General features: G+C 41.0%; 1 protein-coding gene across 6 annotated transcripts in view; it reads left to right on the forward strand.

Moving 5' to 3' along the window:
- Positions 1 to 22571, forward strand: part of LOC140203145 (RNA exonuclease 5-like) — a 75306-nt gene extending 52735 nt beyond the window's left edge. For 5 of the 6 annotated variants that reach the window (XM_072269015.1, XM_072269019.1, XM_072269016.1 and 2 more), the window contains 5 exons: positions 1963 to 2055; positions 6370 to 6589; positions 8787 to 9004; positions 10277 to 10386; positions 11365 to 22571. In XM_072269015.1, coding sequence (XP_072125116.1) covers positions 1963 to 2055; positions 6370 to 6589; positions 8787 to 9004; positions 10277 to 10386; positions 11365 to 11419 — 696 coding nt within the window. In that variant the 3' untranslated portion in view covers positions 11420 to 22571. Of the gene's footprint in view, positions 1 to 1962; positions 2056 to 6369; positions 6590 to 8786; positions 9005 to 10276; positions 10387 to 11364 lie in introns of those variants that run through there. The other variant, XM_072269021.1, reaches the window with a different exon arrangement.
- Positions 22572 to 23636: the final 1065 nt, after the last annotated feature.

The following is a 23636-nucleotide window of genomic DNA, read 5'->3' on the forward strand; positions in this document are numbered from 1 at the left end:
TATCTAATAAATATAATTTATCAAGAATACATTTTTTTAGATATCTACAAGTTAGGAATTTCCTACTATACTTTCTTCCTTTCCAATGCTTCCTCCTACATACATTTTAGATACTATAATTAACCTTAATCCATGTCAGAAAGATGCATCGGCTATGATTTATAATATTATTATGAAACTTAGGAAAGCTCCATTTGATAAGATTAGGGTAGATTGGGAACAGGAATTGGGGTTTATCATTTCCGTGGATGACTGGGGGCAGATTTTACAATTAGTCAATACTTCCTCTATCTGTGCTAAACATTCCCTAATTCAATTTAAAGTTGTTCATAGAGCACATATGTCCAAAGATAAATTAGCTCGCTTTTATTCTCATATTAATCCTTTTTGTGATAGATGTCCGGGGCAGATAGCCTCTTTAACTCATATGTTTTGGTCTTGTCCTACTCTGGAAACTTTTTGGAGAGACATTTTTAATATTATCTCCAAGGTATTGAATATAGATATCTCTCCTCACCCTATTACTGCTATCTTTGGACTACCTAAAATTTCCAGTAATCTTTCTCCTTCAGCCCGTAGAATGATTGCATTTCTTACTTTAATGGCGAAAAGATGTATCTTACAACATTGGAAAGAGCTTAATGCTCCAACTACCTTTTTTTGGTTTTCTCAGACGATATTATGCTTGAATTTGGAGAAAATTAGAAGCAATCTTTATGACTCCTCATTTAAATTTGAACAGACCTGGAGATCTTTTATTCAATATTTTCATTTAATGTAATATATACCCTTCTCATTTTTTTTTTACTGTTTTTAATGGAGGTCGGGATTGAGGACATGATTTTAAGTTTTTTAACTCTGTTTGGTTTCAAGTTAGCCCATTGCTTTGCTTTGCTTTTAGTTAGTTGCACGGTGGGGTTTTTTTTGGGGTTTTTTTTTCCCTTTTCTCTATTGGTATATATATATAAAAATTAGTATACTATTATGTTACCTTGGTACGTTATGTTTAAATTACATTGTTTGTATCATTTTTGTATTAATATCTCCTGTAATTTTATTATATTCTAACAGTGTATTAGTGCCTATATGGCTTACCTTTTTGTATACTTATTCAATAAAAAGATTTAAAAAGAAAAGAATAGTGAGTCTGCACATAGTGTGTATTCCAAGAATTCATCTTTCACATTATTAATACTAATTTGATTTCCTAAGGATGGTATTGCCACCTGAGTCATGTATGCAAACTCTGGGTTGGCACTCCTGTCTTGTACAGTGATGCGCTGTATTATGAGGTGCCAAACTTCTGAGGTAACACAATGCTAACTTCTATCACTCGGATAGTTATTGAATACTGTACGGAGAGTGGGAAAATTCTCTTGGTCTTCTGTCCCTCGGTCAATCCTCCTGGAAAAAGTGGTCATTAAATCTACCTAACATGATCTGTTTTACAAACTTGCTACTCTACACATTTGGCATGGATGAGATGGACTGAAGAGCCTTTTCTCTGTGTTATAGAGTTCCTAGTCTTCTTAAGCCAATCGTCCCTATTGGGGCATAAGCCACTGACATCAGCTTACCGGAGTCCTCAGTCCTGAGCCGAAAGTTGATCATTCCTGGGGCTTCTGCTTTCACCACATGACTGCACACATCTTCGAGGCAAAGTTCCTTCCTTTGCCAGGGATGAAGTCTTTGGAGCTTCTGCTGGTGTTTCTGTAGCTCTGAGATTGCTATCCCATGTCCAACCCTTCTCCTTTCGCAGCCAGGCTTAGGACCATCCATGGTGGAGTTTGTAGTGTTCTATGACTCTACAAACTCATTTGCTAAACTGGTACTTGAACCCACTGAGATTCTGAAATGAACTGTTTAAATAATCATTTTACAGAGATGAACTAAGAACTAGGTAAAGGAAATTTCAAGTAAGTGGTTCTAGCTGTTCTGTAACTTCTGTCATTCCCTTTGCAGCCTTATGTGCGGGTTCAATACAAGGTGCCGGAAAGTGCATTGATTGCTGTAGAAACGCTGAATGGAAGCATTGTGGCTGGATTCTTCATTAAGGTAACAACACACAGTTCTCTCGTGCACAATGAAGTTCAAATTTCAACATATATTTATTATCAAAGTACATATATGTCACCATGTACATATAACCGTGTGATTCTTTTTCTTGTGGCCACACACAGTAAACGCAATAGAATCAATAACAAATTACACACAAAGATGGACAAACAACCAATATATAAAAGACAACAAATTGTGCAAATATAAAAAAGAAAAAAATAACTAAACTAAGGTAAATAACTAAATAATATTGAGAATATAAGTTGTAGAGCCCTTAGAAGCAGGTCTATAGGTGGGAATCAGTTGAGTGTTAGGATGAGTGAAGTTATGCACTCTGGGTCAGGAGCCTGATGGTTGAGGGGTAATAACCGTTCCTCAGCTTGGTGGTGTGGGACCTTAGACTCCTGTACCTCCTTCCTGATGGCAGCAGTGAGAAGCGAGCATTTGCTGTATGATGGGGGTGCTTGATGGTGGATGCTGCTTCCCTGCGACAGGGCTCCAGAATAGTTGAAATGTGGTCCAGATTCTTGTATTCATACACCACAGACCACTTTTTCTTTTCATTTGAACTTTTATTTATCATTGCAATGATTTAATTTATAAATTTAGATTCCATTTGATATGCAAATAAGTTAATTAACAAATTCTAAATAATCTTGGGTTTTTTCGATAAGTGTCAACCGTATTTATAACAATATGATAAAGGTGAGCTTTATTTATCAAATGTACATTGAAACATACAGTGAAATGCATTGTTTACATCAGTGACCAACACATTGCAATGATGTGCCAATTTAGCATACCCACAACTTATGAACCCTTACTAAACCAATGTGTTACAATATATAACCCATTGCATGATTTTTTTTTAAAACTGTAGGTGTTGAAAGTCTTAAATAAAAGTGGAGATTGATGAAAAACTCAGCAGATGAGGCAGCATCCGTGAAAAGAGAAAGAGTAAATGTTTTAAGTTGAAGACTCCATCAGGAAATGAGAGAAAGAAGGTTGTTTAAATGGCAGAGGAGGTGATCGGATGGAACAAAGAGAATGTTAGAATCAAGTTTATTATCACTGTCATATATGACATGAAATGTGTTGTTTTGCAGGAGCAATACAGTGCAAAGACATAAAAATTACTATAATTTCCAAAAGATATAAATGATGTGCAAAAAGAGGAATAATGCGGTAGGGTTCGTGGACCATTCAGAAATCTGATGGCAGAGGAAAGAGGCTGTTTCTGAATTGTTGAGTGTGGATTTTCAGGTTCCTGTACCTCCTCCCTGATGGTAGTAATGAGAAGCGGGTATGTTCCAAGTGGTGAGGGTCCTCAATGCTGGATGAATTCTTGAAGCACCATCTCTTGAAGATGTCCTGGATGGTTGGGATTATGCAGCTGAGACCTGGAGCAAATGAACTGCTGGAGGAACTCAGTGGGTCAGGCAGCACCTGTGGAGACGAAGGAGTACTCAATTTTTCAGCTCAAACTCGATCCCGGTATGGCTCTTCACATGCAAGCAACAACTCTCAAGAGCTGGGGAAGAGACAGATAGAAGCGGGCACCAGGAATTTCCTGGAACTTTCTTGATGTATCAGCATAACTTTTAAAAAATTCAGCAGAATGCTCCGTAAATGGGATTTCCTTTAAAAGTGCAACAAGACTTCAAATAAATTGCCACTAAGACCTGCTCTCATTTATAGACCCCCCCTCCCTCTGCAAGTGTAAACTACAATGCCAAAATTTTGGGACAGAGAACAGCAGGAGCATTGTAGGTTGCAAGTTTGGTCAAACCAAACATCAGAATGGGAAAGGAATGTGATCTAAGTGGCATTGATCGTGGAATGAATGTTGGTGCGAATCAGGTGGTTTGAGTAGCTCAGAAACTGCTGATCTCCTGGGATTTTCATGCACAATAGTCTCTAGATTTCACGGAGAATGGTGCGAGAAACAGAAAACACCCAGTGAGTGGCAGTTCTGTGGGTGAAAATGCTTTGTTAATGAGAGGTCAGAGGAGAATGGACAGTCTGTTTCATGCTGACAGGAGGGCATATGTAAATAACTTGGATATGTATATTGAGTGGCAGGATAGAGATGCATTTCTACCAAAGGAGGTGTAAGATCATTCCACTAACCCACAGGTTATCCTTGGGTCAGGTGTAGCACCCCCGGATCAGAGTAACGTGAAATCATGGGAGCAGGTGGTGGATGGTCGTATGAGCAGCTGGTGCATATCATAAGTTCTGGTTGTGCGACCACTGACACCAGGCATATAATCTCTGAAGGGTATTGATAATGGCTGGGGTCACTCATTTGTAAAGGCACTGCCCAGAAGAAGCCAATGGCAAGCCACTTCTGTAGAAAACTTTGCCAGGAATAATCATGGTAATAGACCACGGTCACCCATGTCATACGGCACAGTATGTGTTGATGATGGATATGTATATAATTGGCCTGAATGAAAATGTGGTGGGTGCTTTAATATGCTTGTAGATGATACATATATTTATTGTGTTGTGGATGGTGTAGTAGACGGGCAAAGAATACAATGGGATACAGATCGGTTGCAGACATGGGCAGAGAAATGGCAGATGGAGTTTAACCCAGTTAAAGTTTAAGAGTTCCACCTTGGAAGGTTAAGTGTAAAGAGACAATACACTGTTCAGGACAAAACAGTATTGATGAGCAGATGGATCTTGGGGTCCAAGTTCATAACTCCCTGAAAGTGGCTACACAGATTGACGAGGTGGTTAAAAAGGCAGAGGGTGTGCTTGCCTTTATTATTCAAGCCATTCAGTTCAAGAGTCAGGAAGTTATGTTGCATCTTTATCTGGCCATATCTGCAGTAGTGCATACATTTCTAGTTGCCCCATTATAGGAAGGATGTCCAGATTTTGGAGCGGGTTCAGAAGAGGTTTACCAGGATGCTGTCTGGGTTAGAGGGCATGTGTTACAACGAGAGATTGAACAAATTTGGGTTGTTTTCTCTTGAGCAGCGGAGGCTGAGTGGAGCTCTGATAAAGATTATAAGGTTATGAGAGGCATAGATAGAGTAGTATCTTTTTCCCAGGTTTGAAATGTCTAATATCAGAGGGCATGCATTTAAGTTAAGAGAGACTTATCTCAAAGAAGGTGTGTGGGGCAAGATTTTTTCACACAGAGTGGTGGGTACCTGTAATGCACTGCCTGGGGTGACGGTAGAGGCAGAAACATTAGGGACTTTTAAGAGACATTTAGATAGATACATGAATATGACAAAGGATATGGACATTATGTTAGCAGAAGAGATTAGTTTAGTTGGCTATTTGATTCCTAATTTAAACTGTCCAGCACCAACATTGTGGGCTGAAGGACCTGTTCATGGGCTATCCTGTTCTATGTCCTGTGTTCTATGACAATAACACACAATATATTGATCCTTGAAGTGGATAGCCGTTCAGTGTATATGGAGAAAAGAGAACAAGAATAACAGATTAACTGATCAGGGGTAGACAGTAATGTTAGAGTTTCAGCCTTTAATGGGAATAAATGCCAGCACAGTATAGCTTGGCCACAATGCTTTCTGCTGTGTAATTCCTACATGATGTTTCTGTCACCACAAATTCAGATTCAGATCAAGATGGTGTAGAACTACATTGTCCTTCGATGTCATGGCTTGACTAGTTATTTTTTGGGTTCATAGTGATGATTTGGGGAAACATGGGAGTTAGGGGGTCAGGTTAATGTTTAGGGACAGATATGAGTAAGAGGTAGTGGTCAGGGGCAGTAAATGAAGAGGAAGGGGCAAGAACTGCTATTTGGGTCAAGATGGCATTGAGCTGCACTGTCCATCAATATTGAGGCTCAGAATAAGTTGTTTTTTTAGGTTCATAGACATGATTTTCTGATTGTATTTTACTGGATTCTATATATCAGCTTCTGAAAATATAAATATATAAAACTTTATCCATTGATTTGACTTATTGTGTGACTTAAATGTGCCTCTTTCCACACCAACCATCCTCGTGTCTCTGAGTAAGTTGGATGGGATAGAGATAGAGCCAGAGCTAGAGAGAGCTTAAGAGCAGATAGTGCTGGAGGTAGAGCCAGACCGAGGCAGTTTCCAGGTGTAGAAATAGAGCATTCATCCATGAATTAATTGTGCCTAGACTCATTTTCATAGGAATTTTACACCTGACGACAGGAAAGATTTTCCTTTCCACGTGTTTAAACTTTGATTCAGATTAAGGGCATCATCCACTCTCCCAAACATATTCCTAACAATGTTACTGCTCAAGACAATTGAGAATTAAAACACATTTCTTCTATCTTTCCAGGTTCAAAGACCTATGAGCGAAAAGTCCTTGGATTGTGAAACAATCCTAAAGAAACTAGAGAAAGACGTCACAAATCAGGCTGTTGTTTATGTGGCTGGAATTCAGCAAAGTCTGTTGACTTTGGAAGACATTGCAGAGAAATTTAGCCAATTTGGACACATTGAAGCAGTAATTTCTGTGGGTGATAAACCTAGTGCAAAGAATAAGGATTGTTTTATCAGTGAGTAGATCAACAGTTCAAATTGGTTAAAGCATTTGATAATTCTGTCATAATTAATTTAAGTTAAACTGTATACCTGGGACTCACATGCCAATATATAGAATAATGAAAGAACCATAAAACCTTTTTTTTTGCTTTACATTAACACTCAAGTGTGTTCATTCTCAAAAATGCTACCTCGGGTTGACAGAATATTGGTTTGTACCTGGTATTCTCCAAGTGGAAGATTTCTTATCTAGTTAAATATGAAGAGCTACCCAAGAAGAGATGCTGGGTCACCAAATGTCCTCATTGCTGGTTCACTGTTGGCAGAGACTTGGCTCTTACACTGTGAAAATTTTGAAGTTATGAACTGGCATCTTGCTAAGTTTATAAACTAAAACCTTATATACTCTCAGTGGCACACACGAAATTGCTAGAGGAACTCAGCAGGCCAGGCAGCATCTATGGAAAAGAGTAAACAGCCAACCTTTTCAGGCCAAGACCCTTCATCAGTCCTGTTTACTGTTTACTCTTTTCTATAGATGCTGCCTGACCTGCTAAGTTCCTCCAGCATTTTGTGTGTATTACTTTGATTTCCAGCATCTGCAGATTTTCTGTTGTTTGTGATTACACTCAGTGGCCACTTTATTAGGTACACTTGTACACCTGCTCATTAATGCAAATATCTAATCAGCCAATCATGTGACAGCAACCCAGTGCATAAAAGTATGCAGACATGGTCTAGAGGTTCAGTTGTTCAGAGCAAACATCAGAATGGGGAAGAAATGTGATCTAAATGACCTTGACAATGGAATGATTGTTAGTACCAGACTGGGTGGTTTGAGTATCTCAGGAACTGCTGATCTCCTGGGATTTTCATACAGAGTAGTCTAGAGTTTACAGAGAATGGTGCGAAAAACTGACAGGAAAGCAGCAGCAACTCCGATAACCACGTGTTACAACAGTGGTGTGCAGAAGAGCATCTCTGAATGTACAACACATTGAAATTTGTGAATGGGCTACAGCGGCAATAGACAACAACATAAACATACATATTAGCAGGTACCTGATAAAGTGGCCAATGAGAATATGCGAATGGCCATTCTTATATAGATCCAGGGAATTTGGGCCACGGATAAATGAAAATCCATCATGTTGTTTGCGGGCAAATCTGCTGAGGTATTTTTACTGTGGAATTCTGGAAATTAATAGTTAACTTTATAAGAGTTCAATTTTTTTAATGTGTGAGGATAAATACTTGAAGCTATGCTGTGTTTGCTTCTTGGAATTTGAATTGTAATTCAAACCTTGTTTTGGCACTTTCCATAGTTGAGTTGGACAATAAGGATTCAGATTTGCCTGTTGTGTATCTTGGGAACCAGCCAGAAATCCTTTGTGTTGGAACTATTTTGGAGGAGCTGCAAAATAGTCTTACAAAAATTATTTTTACCGTTATTTTGCATTCATAGATGTGATTAAAAAGAGGTTGTGTAAGTTCATTTGGTGTTAAGCTGTAGAGGATATTGGGACAGCGTTATATTTAGAGGAATGTAGCAACACAGAAGGGTGGTATTGATCATGACTCCTCGGCGAGCCCAGTCCCTTGCTTTCGGATGAAGAAGAGCAAAGATTGGCTTGTGTGGATCATAAAGGTAGCATAATGACCTAATTTAACATTGCATAACGACTTGACAAATAGAGCTGGACACAGCCCAGTCTATCACAGGCAAAGCCCTCACCACTGTTGAGCACATCTAATAGAGGCATTGCCACAAGAAAGCAGTTTCCATCCTCAAGGACCCCCACTGTTCAGGTCATGCCATTTTCTCAGTGCTGCCATCAAAAAGGAGGTACAGGAGCCTTGGGTCCCACACCACCAGGTTTAGGAGTAGTTATTACCCGCTGACCATCAGGTTAGTGAAGTTAACCAGTGTGGATAACTTTACTAACCTTAACTCTGAAATTATTCCACAACTTACGGACTTACTTCCAATGACTCTACAATTTATGTTTCCAGTATTATTTATTACTTTTTTTGGATATCTTGTCTCCTTTTGCACATTTGTGTGTAGTTTTTCATTGATTCTGTTGTGTTTCTCTGTTCTGTGAATGCCTGCAAGAAAATATACATAATTTAATAATAAATTTACTTTGAACTTCTTAATTTTGTGAAGCAAATCTCATGTAATTGCTGAACTTTGTGTTTGTCTTCCAGAATATGGAAGCCCTGAGAGTGCCTTGAACGCTCAAGCAGCCATGAATGGAACAGAACTGAAGAACAGTTACCTCAGTGTTCGAAGAGCACTCACACCATATCACCTTCAGACCTGGGCCACTCAGGAATCCTACACTGCTGTCAGCCCCAGGATATCTGACACTCTGTCTCTAAGCAGTCAGTCCTCTGAGAGGAAAAAAGAGAAGCTTTCTCAATGTGTAAGTTTCAGCTGTGCTAATCCTAAAAACCTTTATAAAGCCTCTTTAGGCCGGTTGAGAGGATGGAGCCATCTATTATTAACATTTCATTTTAGACTACCTCAGATTGCACTATACAATTTTTGCACCATGCTGTGCTTTGCCCTCATCACTTGTATTTATTGTCCTGTTTACTCTGTGAGCTACATGCTCCCTGATAATACACTCAGTGGCCACTTTATTAGGTACACCTGTGCACCTGCTTGTTAATACAAATATCTAATCCCTGATCAGATGGCAGCAACTCAAAGCATAAGATCATGCGGACATAGTCAAGAGGTTCAGTTGCTGTTGAGACCAAACGTCAGAATGGGGAAGAAATGTGATCTCTAGAGTTCAGAGAATGGTGTGAAAAATCAAAAAAAAAATCCAGTGAGCGGCAGTACTATGGGCCAAAATATTTTGTTAATGAGAGAGGTCAGAGGAAAATGGCCAGACTGGTTCAAGTTAACAGGAAGGCGACAGTAACTCAAATAACCACGCATTACAACAGTGGTGTGGAGAAGAGCATTTCTGAACGCACAACATGTCAAACCTTGAAGTGGATGGGCTACAGCAGCAGAAGACCATGAACGTACGCTCAGTAGCCTCGTTATTGAACCTGTATTCACTGCAATTCAGAATAATGAGGGATGAGCTCCTTGAAACCTAATGACTGATGAAAGGCCTTGACAGTGTGGATGTGGAGTGGATGTTTCCTATTGTGGGAGTGTTTAAAACCAGAGGACACAATTAGGTACAGGAGATGTCTCATAAAGTGGTCACTGAGTGTTTATGACAACAATCTAATCTAGTACAAGCTCCAGATCAGCTGATTTTGTTTAAAGCATATGGATTAGGGTACCCACTTCACTTTTGGTGTAAGTAATGCATAATAGTTGTAAACAGAACAAAATGATTCAAAACACTTGGGCTGGGTATGGGCGGGAGGTGTGGAAAACCTTAACTTGCAATTAAATTGGCCATGCAGGAGTTGAGGAGCTTTATTGATAACTTGAGATCAAAATAAATGTCCTACCTTCCTCTTGTGCTGCATTTAGTATCAGTAGAACTCCAGAGAAACATTTAAGGTTTAAAGCCCAAAAACACTGAGCGTTATCTGATGATGCCATTCTGAAGGACTGGTCCAGAATAGTAACAGGGAATGTGGGCTACAGGAGAGCAACAGGTTGCAGAGAGTCAAATGTAATTCTTATTTCTGGCCCTGTTGCTAAAATATGTTATATTGAATAGGAGCAAGAGGTGAAAAATGTGATGCGGACTCTGGATCGACGAGTTGGACGGCTCTTCAGAGGAATACCCAGTGGCATGCTTTGTGTTGTCCTGCTGCCTGGAATAAATAGGTAAAGCATACAATAAACATTTTACAAGCCACTAATCCATTCACAATGCCACTAATAATTCTTATGTACGCTGTTCCTAACAATTGGCTGTAGTCTAGCATATTTAATGCATATCTAAATTGTTATAAAATACTGCCGTGTTGGCAGCGATTTACATTCTTATGATTAATGTAATTACTGTGTTTTTTTTAAATTCTCTTGAATAACGTCATCTGCCCCATCCCAAAAGTGCTGAATAGATTGCAATGCTTCTACCATCCTCTCCCCTAAACCAATGTAACTGAAGCCAGGACTTTGCAAGGATGAGATGCTGGAGAGCGAGGGTACAGAGTGAAACAAGGGAGAGTAAAGGAATAAATAAGTGAACATAAGAAAACAGGAACAGGCCAATCTGTCAATCAGTATGGTCATGCCTTATCTGCCCCATCCAGCTCCCCAAAGTCCTCAATCCTCTGATCCTTCAAAAATGTATCTAATTCCCCTCGTAATAGCTCCAATAGTCTAACCTCCACAACCCTTGAGGGTAGAGAATTCCAGAAATGCTCTAGTCCCAGTAAGGTGTTCTTAATCACCTCAATTCGAAAGATTTTGGTGTCAGTCTCGAAGTTTGCTCAGTCTTGGTGACCAGTGGTGATACTCATTTCTTGTTTAATATTTTACGGTCAGCACAGTGGCTTTTGTAGAAATTTCTTTCGCAGGAGCCATCTTGCTCGCATCAACGGCCACCATCTATATCATATCATGGACAACAAGAGGTGGATATTTTGAAAAACTCGATGCAAGTGAAACTTAGTTGGCATCCTCCCCTTGTAACTATATTCCCTCATATCAGATTCTCTCACTAGTTCCTATCATTTCCCTTTGTATATTTAAGGAAGATCACCTATCATTTTCCTTTAATTATAAACTCTTGATTTTTTTTAAAGGCCCATTGTACAGTTTTATTCTAACTTATTAATTTCTTTTTGTTTAATAAAGTGATCACTGCTCAGCGCCTGGACTCTGCCTTCTCGAAATAAAGCAAGTTTCTTAAAACCGAATGCTCAATATGGACTCACAACGCTACAGTTTTGATACCAACCATTAATTGAATGGTTAAGAAGTGAATATAGTTCTTGGATCACGTGTATACAGTTGAATTATGTCAACAGCCGTGACTGAGCCAAGAAAGCTGCTTAAAAGTATTTTTTTAAGCAATTAAACTTTTACAAAGGAAAGTTTCAAGTGTGAAAATAATCCAAGTGCATTTGGGTTATGTTATGGCACCAAGTTCTCTTGGTCAGAAGTCAGAAACTCCAATCACCCCATGGCCAGATCTTGCCAGGTTTAGGTCATGTTGTGCAGAAAATATTCCGTTTGCTGCCAATTTTGACAGTATTTGAGCAGGTCTCAATGCATCTCTCCTTTCCCACTGTGGAATGATTTGTATTATGCCTGTGGCTACAAGTTTGTAACAATTCCACAGACATTTGTAGTCTGTGTAGTATTTTACACATCCTGAATCTCTTTCTATTTTCACAGTCTGCATTTATATTGGTTTTGTATTTGAAAACACTGTCATGTATTGTGCATCTGTGTTTCATTTTCTGACATGAATATTTATCTATTATGTGGAGTGTACAGTTATTTGTATATCTACTAACAAGAACAGTTTTTGAGAAGAGGAAGATTATGTTCAACTTTAATCCAAACTTCATTGTCAGAATTGGCAGCTTGGTATATGGTATCAGATGTAGATTGGGAGACCACTTCACTGAGCACCTATGCCCCATCCGCCAGAAAAACAGAGATCTCCCAGTAGCCACCCATTTTAATTCCACTTCCCATTCCAATTACGCTATGTCCATCCATTACGCCTGTCATGATGAGGCCACACTTAGGTTGGAGGAACACCTTGTATTTCATTTGGGTAACCTCCAACCTGATGACATGACATCGATTTCCCAAACTTCCAGTAATCCCACCACCACCCCCCTCACCATTCCCCATCCTCTTTTCCCTCTCTCACCTTATCTCATTGCATGCCCATCACCTCTCTCTGGTGCACCTCTCTCCCCCCCACCCCCCTTCTTTATTCCATGGCCTTCTGTCCACTTCCCCCTTCTCCAGCCCTGTACCTCTTTCACCAATCAACTTCCCAGTTCTTTACTTCACCCCTCCCAGTTTCACCTATCACCTTGTGCTTCTCTCTCTCTCTCTCCCACCTTTGAAATCTACTCCCCAGCTTTTTTTCTCCAGTCCTGCCGAAGGATCTCAGCCCGAAATGTCAACTGTACTCTTTTCTGTAGATGCTGCCTGGCCTGCTGAGTTTCCCCAGCATTTTGTGGGTGTTTCTTAGCAGCTTGGTATTCCTTAATCTGTTCTTAAATCTAAATACGTGGAAAATAATCAAAATATTATTCTAACATGGTGAAGAAGGCTTTTGGCACATTTGCCTTCATTTAGCCTGAGGGTGGTAGTAAATCTGTGGAATTTGTTGTCACAGGCAGCTGTGGAGCCAGGTCATTGGGTATATTTAAGGCCGCGGCTGATAGGATATTGATTAGTCAGGGTGTAAAAGGTTGTGGAGAGAAGGCAGGAGACTGGGACTGAGAGGGAAATGGGTCAGCTATGATGAAACGGTGGAGCAGACTTGATGGGTTGTATGGCCTAATTCTGCTCCTATCCTATGTCTTATGGTCTAATCATTTGAGCATTGAACATAGAAGTTAGGATGTTGTGTTGCAGTTGTAACAAGCTGTGGATAAGGACACATTTGGAGTATTGTGTTCCATTTTGGTCATCCTGCTAGATGAACAATGCCATTAAGGTAAGATTAATGACCCCCTCATTGCTTCTACGACTTTCAACAACCCTCATGTGATCACTATATCTTCAGACACTTAGGGTTTATAAACCAGAAAACTACCCACCATGGATTAGAACTGAAGAAGCCTCTCAGATGACTGGTGCAATGTCTTGTAGACAACACAGCAAGTTCAGTTGCCTTGATTTACTACTGCTTGGTGTGAAGGAGGATTTAATAGGAACTTGAGGTCCAAACTTTTCACCCAGGGGATGTTCTGTATGTGGAATGAGCTGCTAGAGGAAGTTGTTGAGACATTAACAGCATTTAAAGGGTACTTTGACTGGTACGTGGATCAGAAAGGTTTAGAGGAATATGGAACTAGCTTAGCTAGGCATCCTGGTCAGCACAGACTGAGCCGAATGGCTCAAATCAATACTGTTTTTTTGCGACTCTAATATATGTCCAGAATATTTAATTGGGTATTATCATTTGCAAGTGAATCACAGAATTTTGACCTCATCTAATAGAAATTAGACCTCTTCCCCGTGCTTATAGCAAGTTACTAAGGCTACTGGAGAGAGTTTAAACTAGAGTTGTTAGGGGTGGGAACCGAACTGAAGAGACTGGGGAAGAGGCGGTTGGCTCACAAATAGAGACAGTGTGTGAGGGAGGATAGGCAGGTGATAGAGAAGGGATGCGCTTAGACAGACGGTTTGAGATGTGTCACACACGGAGTATTGTAAACAAAGCGGATGAGCTTGGAGAGTAGATCAGTACTTGGAGCTATGATGTGGTGGCCATTACAGAGACTTGGATGGCTCAGGGACAGGAATGGTTACTTCAAGTGCCAGGCACTGTTGATCAGAGATAGTGTCACAGCTGCAGAAAAGGTGGACATCATGGAGGGATTGTCTATGGAGTCTTTGTGGGTGGAAGTTAGGAATAGGAAGACAATAGGTGCAGGAGTAGGCCATTCGGCCCTTCGAGCCAGTACCGCCATTCACTGTGATCATGGCTTATCATCCACAATCAGTACCCTGTTCCTGCCTATTCCCCATAGCCCTTGACTCTGCTATCATTAAGAGCTCTAACTCTTTCTTGAAAGCATCCAGAGAATTGGCCTCCACTGCCTTCTAAGGCAGAGCATTCCACAGATCCACAATTCTCTGGGTGAAAAAGTTTTTCCTCAATTCCGTTCTAAATGGCCTACCCCTTATCCTCAAATTGTGGCCTCTGGTTCCGGACTCCCCCAACATCGGGAACATGTTTCCTGCCTCAAAGGGTCAATAACTTTACTGGTTGTTTTTTATAGGCCACCCAATAGTAACAGGGATATCGAGGAGCAGATAGGGAAACAGATCCTGGAAAGGTGTAATAGCAGAGTTGTTGTGATGGGAGATTTTAATTTCCCAAATATTGATTGACATCTCCCTAGAGCAAGGGGTTTAGATGGGGTGGAGTTTGTTAGGTGTGTTCAGAAAGGTTTCTTGACACAATATGTAGAGACTGTACTTGATTTGGTATTGGGAAATGAACCTGGTCAGGTGTCAGATCTCTCAGTGGGAGAGCATTTTGGAGATGGTGAACATAATTCTATCTCTTTTACAATAGCATTGGAGAGAGATAGGAACAGACAAGTTAGAAAAGCGTTTAATTGGAGTAAGGGGAATTATGAGGCTATCAGGCAGGAAATTCGAAGCTTGGAAATTGGAAATTGGGAACGGATGTTCTCAAGGAAAAGTATGAAAGAAATGTGGCAAATGTTCAGGGAATATTTGTGTGGAGTTCAGCATAGGTACGTTCCAATGAGACAGGGAAATTATGGTAGGGTACAGGAACCGTGGTGTACAAAGGCTGTAATAAATCTTGTCAAGAAGAAAAGCTTACAAAAGGTTCAGAGAACTAGGTAATGTTAGAGATCTAGAAGATTATAAGGCTAACAGGGAAGGAGCTTAAAAAGGAAATTAGGAGAGCCAGAAGGGACCATGAGAAGGCCTTGGTGGACAGGATTAAGGAAAACCCCAAGGTATTCTACAAGAATGTGAAGAGCAAGAGGATAAGAGGTGAAAGGTTAGGACCTATCAAGTGTGATAGTGGAAAAGTGTGTATGAAACTGGAGGAAATAGCTGAGCTACTTAATGAATACTTTACTTCAGTATTCACTATGGAAAAGGATCTTGGTGATTGTAGTGCTGACTTACAGCAGACAGAAAAGCTTGAGCGTGTATATATTAATAAAGAGGATGTGCTGGAGCTTTTGGAAAGCATCAAGTTGGATAAGTCACTGGGACTGAATGAGATGTACCCCAGGCTACTGTGGGAGGTGAGGGAAGAGATTGCTTAGCCTCTGGCGATGATCTTTGAATCATCAATGGGGATGGGAGAGGTTCCGGAGGATTGGAGGGTTGCGGATGTTGTTCCTTTTTTCAAGAAGGGGAGTAGAGAGCCCAGGAAATTATAGACCAGTGAGTCTTACTTCAGTGGTTGGTAAATTGATGGAGAAGATCCTGAGAGGCAGGATTTATGAACATTTGGAGAAGTATAATATGATTAGGAATAGTCAGCATGGCTTTGTCAAGGGCAGGTCATGCCTGATTGAAATTTTTGAGGATGTGACTAAACACATTGATGAAGGAAGACGAGTAGATTAGATTAGATTATGAGGACACTCAGTCCTTGTTTATTGTCATTTAGAAATGCAGGCATTAAAAATGATACAGTGTTCCTCCAGAAAGATATCACAGAAACACAGGACAGACCAAGACTAAAACTGACAAAACCACGTAATTATAACATATAATTACAACAGTGCAAAGCAATACCGTAATTTGATAAAGGGCAGACCATGGGCACGGTGAAAAAAAGTCTCAAGTCCCGATAGCCCCATCATCTCACGCAGACGGTAGAAGGGAGAAACTCTCCCTGCCATGAACCCCCAAGCACTGCAAACTTGCCGATGCATTGGAAGCAGCCGACTCTGAGTCCGTCCGAAAACTTCGAGCCTCCGACACCGAGCATTATCTCTACCGAGCGCTTCAACCCCGCTCCGGCTGCCGAGCAGCAAGCAAAGCCGAGGACTCGGGGCCTTCCCCTCCAGAGATTCTGGATCACACAGATGTTCCTCCGTGCTCTCACGTTTGTCTCCATCAAATCAGGATTGTGCACGGCACTCTACTTGACAGATAATAGATATCATTCACTGGAGTGGCGGCTGCAAGCTGCGTTGCACCACCATCTTCTCCTCCCCTGACTGATGTAGTGTATATGGATTTCAGCAAGGCATTGCCCACAGAAGGCAAAGAGTCGTTGTAGGCGGGTCATATTCTGCATGGAGGTTGGTGACCAGTGGTGTGCCTTAGGGATCTGTTCTGGGACCCTTACTCTTCGTGATTTTTCTAAATGACTTCGATGAGGAAGTGGAGGGATGGGTTAGTAAGTTTGCTGATGTCACAAAGTTTGGAGGTGTTGTCGATAGTGTGGAGGGCTGTCAGGGGTTACAGTGGGACATTGATAGGATGCAAAACTGGGCTGAGAAGTGGCAGGTGGGGTTCAACCCAGATAACTGTGAAGTGGTTCATTTGGTAGGTCAAATATGATGGCAGAATATAGTATTAATGGTAAGACTCTTGGTAGTGTGGAGGATCAGAGGGATCTTGGGGTCTGAGTCCATAGGACGCTCAAAGCAGCTGCGCAGGTTGACTCTGGTTAAGAAGAGATATGGTGTATTGGCCTTCGTTAATTGTAGAATTGAATTTAGGAGCTAAGAGGTAATGTTGCAGCTATATAGGACCCTGGTCAGACCCCACTTGGAATACTGTGCTCAGTTCTGGTCGCCTCACTACAGGAAGGATGTGAAAGCCATAGAAAGGGTGCAGATTTACAAGGATGTTGTCTGGATTGGGGAACATGCCTTATGAGAATAGGTTGAGTGAACTCGGCCTTTTCTCCTTGGAGCGACAGAGGATGAGAGGCATTGATCGTGTGGATAGTCAGAGGCTTTTTTTTCCCAGGGTTGCAATGGTTGCCACAAGAGGACACGGGTTTAAGGTGCTGGGGAGTAGGTACAGAGTAGGTGTCAGGGGTAAGTTTTTTACTCAGAATGTTGAGTGCGTGGAATGGGATGCTGGCAACAGTGGTGGAGGCGGATACAATAGGGTCTTTTAAGAGACTTTTGGATAGATACATGGAGCTTAGAGAAATAGAGGGCTATGGGGAAGTCTAGTAATTTCTAAGGTAGGGACATATTTGGCACAACTTTGTGGGATGAAGGGCCTGTATTGTGCTGTAGGTTTTCTATGTTGTCTCAGGTGCTTACAGGTATGCAACGCACAGTTGTAGCTTCAACAAAGCTAAAACTTCATTGTTGTGTGTGCCTGGTCTCCTGCCAACATGGCTATTATCAAAACAAAGACGGGGCCAGAAATGCTTAGTAGATCAGGTGATGCCTATGAGGGGAGAGAGCTGACGCTTCTGCTCAAGGAGTCTTCATTACAACAGGAAAGCTGAGAAGATCAGCATGTCTTAGGTAGAGAGGAAGGTGGAGGTCTATCTGAAGGTGCAGAACAGAAGATCACACAACGACAAGGAAATTAAAGATTAACTTTGTTTGTCGCAGGTACCTTGAAGCATGTATGGAAATGTGTTGTTTGGGTCATCAATGCACGCAGGCAGTCCAAGGATTGTGCTGGAGGCAGACAGCAAGTGTCACCATGATTCCAGTGCCAACGTAGCATGACCACATAATTTACTAACCCTAGCCCTGTCTTTGGACTGTAAGCGGAAACCCCCACAGCCGCAGGGTGTGTACAAACTCCTTACAGGCGGAAGCAGGAATTGAACCCTAATCGTACAGCTGGTGCTGTAAAGCAATACGCTACTGTGCTTTAAGAGGTGGCAGTTTCAACAAAAACAATGTATGAAAAAATATAAATAACAAAGACTGGCATACGGTGGTTGATGGTCAAGGGGGAGAAATGGGTCAAAGTGCATTTTTGCACTCCTGTTGGGAGTCCCTCAACCTGAAACAGCGTCTTCTTTTCTCTTCCCACTGATGGAACCTGACCTGAAGAGCTTTTCCACCACATCTGCTCTTTTTGTTTTGGATTTCCTGCTGTTGCCATGTTTTGACTCCAAACGCCTTGCATTAAACATCACGTATGAGAGGAGTGGAGAAGAGAGGAAGGTTTCAGGTCATGATGTTAAAAGTGGTGTAGAATTAAAACTTGTACTGCTACTTTGGCCTCCAGCACCTGGTGGACATTCATTTTAGAGCTGCTAGCTGGATAGATTCTTAAATCAGATGAAGAAATATAGCACTATCATAAAATAATACAGTACATAAGGAGGGGCTGGGTGAATGATTAAAATAGACGATGTAAACTTTAGGCAACATCTTAGAGGCAGAATGTAGTAGAGAAGCAGAGGCATTGTGGAATGAATTTTAGAGCTTGCACTCTTGGCACCTGAAGGTAAAGTGGCTAAAGATGGATCAGTTAGATTTAGGAGTCATCGGAAGGTCAGAATTAAAGATGTGTAGTTATCTAGCAAGGATGCAGGTATTTACTAAAAGGACCCATGAGTGAAACCATGCCCAATCTTCACAAACTTCTATTTTTGGTTCGTCCATCCTGTTGGGTGTGTTTCTTGGATTTACTATGTACACCCACAAGAAAATGAGTCTCAGGGTGACATATTTCTGGGATGGCAGGACTTTCATATGAAGAAAGAATGGATGAACTGGGCTTGTACTCGTTGGAATTTAGAAGATTGAGGGGGGATCTGATTGAAACGTATAAGATCCTAAAGGGATTGGACAGGCTAGATGCAGGAAGATTGTTCCCGATTTTGGGGAAGTCCAGAACAAGGGGTCACAGTTTGAGGATAGAGGGGAAGCCTTTTAGGACCGAGATTAGGAAAAACTTCTTCACACAGAGAGTGGTGAATCTGTGGAATTCTCTGCCACAGGAAATAGTTGAGGCCAGTTCATTGGCTATTTTTAAGAGGGAGTTAGATATGGCCCTTGTGGCTACGGGGGTCAGGGGGTATGGAGGGAAGGCTGGGGCGGTGTTCTGAGTTGGATGATCAGCCATGATCATAATAAATGGCGGTGCAGGCTCGAAGGGCCGAATGGCCTACTCCTGCACCTATTTTCTATGTTTCTATATACATATTTTGATAATAAATTTACTTTGAACTTTCAAGCCATTATAGGAAATCAAGATGGTGATTAGGAACCAGTGGAGGTCAGCAATGATTACTGACTGACATTGAATGATGCTTAAACTCACTTCAAGTGTTAGTACTTGGACAGCAGATTTTTGGATGGTCAAAGTACAATTGAGGCCAGGTAGGGATGGGCTGGAATAGAAAAGTCTAGAGATGATAAACAGGGTTTCAACAGTAGTTGAATGTCTTAGTAGTGAAACTAAGATTAATATATGGAGTTTGAAGTTCGCCTTAAGGACCCAGCTCTCTTCTTAACTCCAGACAGCAAGGCAAAACACTTCAACTGTTGACTGTCCCAATTTCTTTGGCAACCAGTAATGTTGATAAATGCAGATTTATTATTATATTTGTTTTTGCTCAAGCTATACTATAACTGTGAAGTCAGGAAAATCCAATACAATGGGCAAACTTAGATTGTTTTAGTGATAGGAATAATAGAGGGAGAGTGGAGGGTTAACTAGAATACTTGATCAGATTAACAGCCTGAGGGTGTGGAACGTTAAATTGGCATGAAGTTTTTGTTTTATAAAAATCTACCATTATGGAGATTATGTCGGGGAGGGGGGGTGATAAAATGCACGGACCTCAACTAGTTTACCAAGGTCAACATTGCAGGCACCTGGTTCACAGTGGGAGGCCACTCAAGAGATTTTCTTTGGAAACTGGCAAGGCAGTTCTTTGGGCAATTTCTGAGAACCAGTATTTTCTGAGGTCTGGCAGCACCCCAAAGGTGTCTGACTAAAGAATTACAGCCTGAACCCATTCTTCAAGCTACTACACGATTCTTGACATTCCACCTCTATGCAACCTGTAGGAAAGGGCCAGAGAAATGATTGAGATGAGAGTGGCCCATCACACTTTACCTCCACCTAGATGCATCAAAGATTATTCAATAAACATCTCCACAGAATAGTAAAATGGGGTTGGAAAGAAAATACTTGCATTCCATTCAGGAACATTACAAGCAATGAAATACTTATGAAGAAATGCTGGAAAGGTGCCTGTTAATACTAATATGGCCAGATCGTTCAAGTAGCAGTGAGATAAATGTTTGTTAGTTTTAATGGATGACAGGAAGATAAGTAAGGACATAAAAATAGGAGCAGGATTAGGCAGGATTAGACCCATCAAAATGCTCTACCATTCCATTGCGGCTGATTTATTATACCTCTTAACACCATTCTTCTGCCTTGCCACCATAACCTTTTATGCTCTTACTAATCAAGAACCTATCAACCTCCACTTTAAGTATACCAAATGACTTGGCCTCTACAGACATCCATGACAATGAATCCACATATTCAACACTCTTGCTAAAGGGACCTCCTTGTAATCTGAGGATGCACCCTCTGGTCCTTTCATCCACTCTAAATAAAGCAGAAATTGGCTAGGACATAATGAGAGCTGTGGGATTTTTTAAATGATCACTTGATATCAAAAACTTGCATTTAATTTTTCACCTGACAGAATGCTCGACTCTTTCACAAGATTTCATCAATTCCAAAAGGAAACCACTGTTCATATAAACAAATACAGATCCCACATTATTATGTTCAAGGAGATATATTAAGTCTTTAACCAGTGAGGATAACAAGTAACAATTGGCTATGATGCATGCCAGACGTAGATTCCAATAAGAATAGTGCTAGTTGAAATGTAAGACAGGCTATTTAGTCCCTTGCACCTGATCTATTTTTGGGTACAACATGGATCACAGCAAATGGTTCTGTCCCATCTCCAATACCATTCCAAAATATGTTTTGAAAAGTCCCTCACCTTGCACCAGGTAGTCTTCATAAAGTATTAAACACAAGAGATTCTGTAGATGCTGGAGATTCAGAGTATCACACACAAAATGCTGGAGGACTTAACCAGGTCAAGCAGCATCTCTGGAGAGGAATAAAGAGTTGACGTTGCAGGCCAAGATTCTTCATCAGCACTAGAAAGGAAGGGGGAAGGTGTACAGGCTAGAAGGTGATAGATGAAGCCAGGTGGGTGAGTAAGATGAAGAAGCTGGGAGGTGATAGGGGGAAAAGGTAAAGAACTGAAGAAGGAGCAATCTGATTGGAGAGTGGGCCACGGCAGAAAGAGAGAGGCGCCAAGACTTGAAGAAGGGTTTTGGCCCTAACATCAAACTTTAATTCATTCTTCATCCTACTCACTGACATTTCGACGACAAACTCTGCCATCTTCATCAAGGATGATGCCTGAGATTTATACCCCTACATAATCAGATTTCCGCTGCCCCAACTTGCAACATCGACTGTACCTCTTCCTAGAGATGCTGCCTGGCTTGCTGTGTTCACCAGCAACTTTGATGTGTGTCGCTTGCTTTGTTAAAATTCTTTTCCTCTACTTTGAGGTACTGCATGATGCTGTCTCCAAACAAGAAACAGTCCATCCCAACACATTTCAAATCATAGTTGGGAACTTCAAACAGGCTTGTTTGAAGAAAACCCTGCCCAATTACCATCAGCATATAACCCGTAGCGCCAGAGATCCCAGCACACTAGACCACTGTTGTACCAAGAGAAGGAATGCCCACCGTTCCATGCCCAAACCACATTTTGGTAAATCTGATCACTTGGCTGTCCTTCTCCCATGTACACACAGGCAGAGGCTAAAGAACTAAGCTCCAGAGATTAGGACAACAAAGAAGTTACGGGAGGTGGAGAAGCAGCTATGGGATTGTTTCGAGTCGGTGGACTGGGCCATGTTCAAGGACTCATCTGGGGATCTGAATGAATACACCGTGATTATCATGGACTTTATTAAAACAGTTGTAGATGAGTGTGTCCCCAGAAAATCACTTTGATTGTTTGTCTGTCTTTGTGTGTAATTCTTCATTGATTTTGTTCTATTTCTTCATTCTACTGTGAATGCCTGCAAGAAAAAAGTATTTCATGGAAGTATACAGTGAAATGTAAATACCTGGATCTGGGCCGTACCCTCCAAATATCCGGACCTGCATCTCGTTTTTTTTTTTGCACTACCTTACTTTCCATTTTTCTATTTTCTATTTATGATTTATAATTTAAATTTTTAATATTTACTATCGATTTATAATCCAGGGAGCGGGAAGCGCAGAATCAAATATTACTATGATGATTGTACATTCTAGTATCAATTGTTTGGCAACAATAAAGTATACTGTGATAATAAATTTACTTTGAGCTTTGAGCAAGAGAGGTTTTGGTTCTTAGGTCTGGTCATCCATTCTTTCAATTTCTGTATTGTCTCACAGAAAGTAGAGGAAAGAAAAGGGAATGGTCAGTGTAGCGGGCATCCTTAATGATACCATTAGCTTCCACGAGAAAGCAATGCACTGTGAAGATGGACCAGATGGTAGGAGGTGACAAGACAGTATATACATACCAATTCCAAACAGAACCTAGCTCTGAAGCCCCTGATTTATCCTGCAACCATTGTCCTTTCCAGTCATGGAACTAGCCCAGGCCCCCTGTCTCACTATAATGATGCTGAATCCGTCTATCAATTTAAAGGCCTCCATAGAAATGGATCCCCATTGCAGGTTCTTGAGGAGTTGTAAAACATGCTATTTGCTACTTAAAATTGGTAAATATTTGAAAAACAAAATGTGCAGTATTTCTGTTAATCAATCTAACAGTTCTTTTGCCATCCCCCAAAAAAAAGCCGATTAAAGGAATATATTACACTGGGGACCTGTTGTGCATAAATCGGGTACTTTTCTCCCCCTGCAGCCCTGTCTCAGTTGGTAACATTTATGCCTTTGTGTCATACAGTTGTGGGTTCTCTAGCCCTGTGGAAGAGAATTGAGCACCAAAATCTCAGTTCACTCTCTTGGGGAACACTGACAGTGTGCCACACTGTTAGAGCAACTACCTCTCAGATGAGGCATTAAACCAAGCTCTGCTCTTCTGGGTGAACATAAATGCCAATGGTGCAATTTCAATAGTAGAATCTAATGTTATTACTGCCAACTTGGCCAATATTCATCCCTAAGTCAAAGCTCATTTGACATAATAATATGATTGAGCAGAGTTAAACTCGAATTTACAAAAGAGGATTCATAAGCACGAGATTCTGAAGGTGCCAGACATTGTGAGCAGCACACACAAAATGCTGGGAGAACTCAGCAGGGGGAGGTCAGGCAGCATCTCTGGAGGGGAATAAGCAGTCAACATTTTAGGTCAAGGCCCTTCCTCATTTGATGACGGAGTTCTTTAAGGAAGTGTTTGGTAGAGTTGATGAGGTG

Source organism: Mobula birostris, chromosome 9 (genome assembly GCF_030028105.1).
Source record: "Mobula birostris isolate sMobBir1 chromosome 9, sMobBir1.hap1, whole genome shotgun sequence".
Lineage (NCBI taxonomy): Eukaryota > Metazoa > Chordata > Chondrichthyes > Myliobatiformes > Myliobatidae > Mobula > Mobula birostris.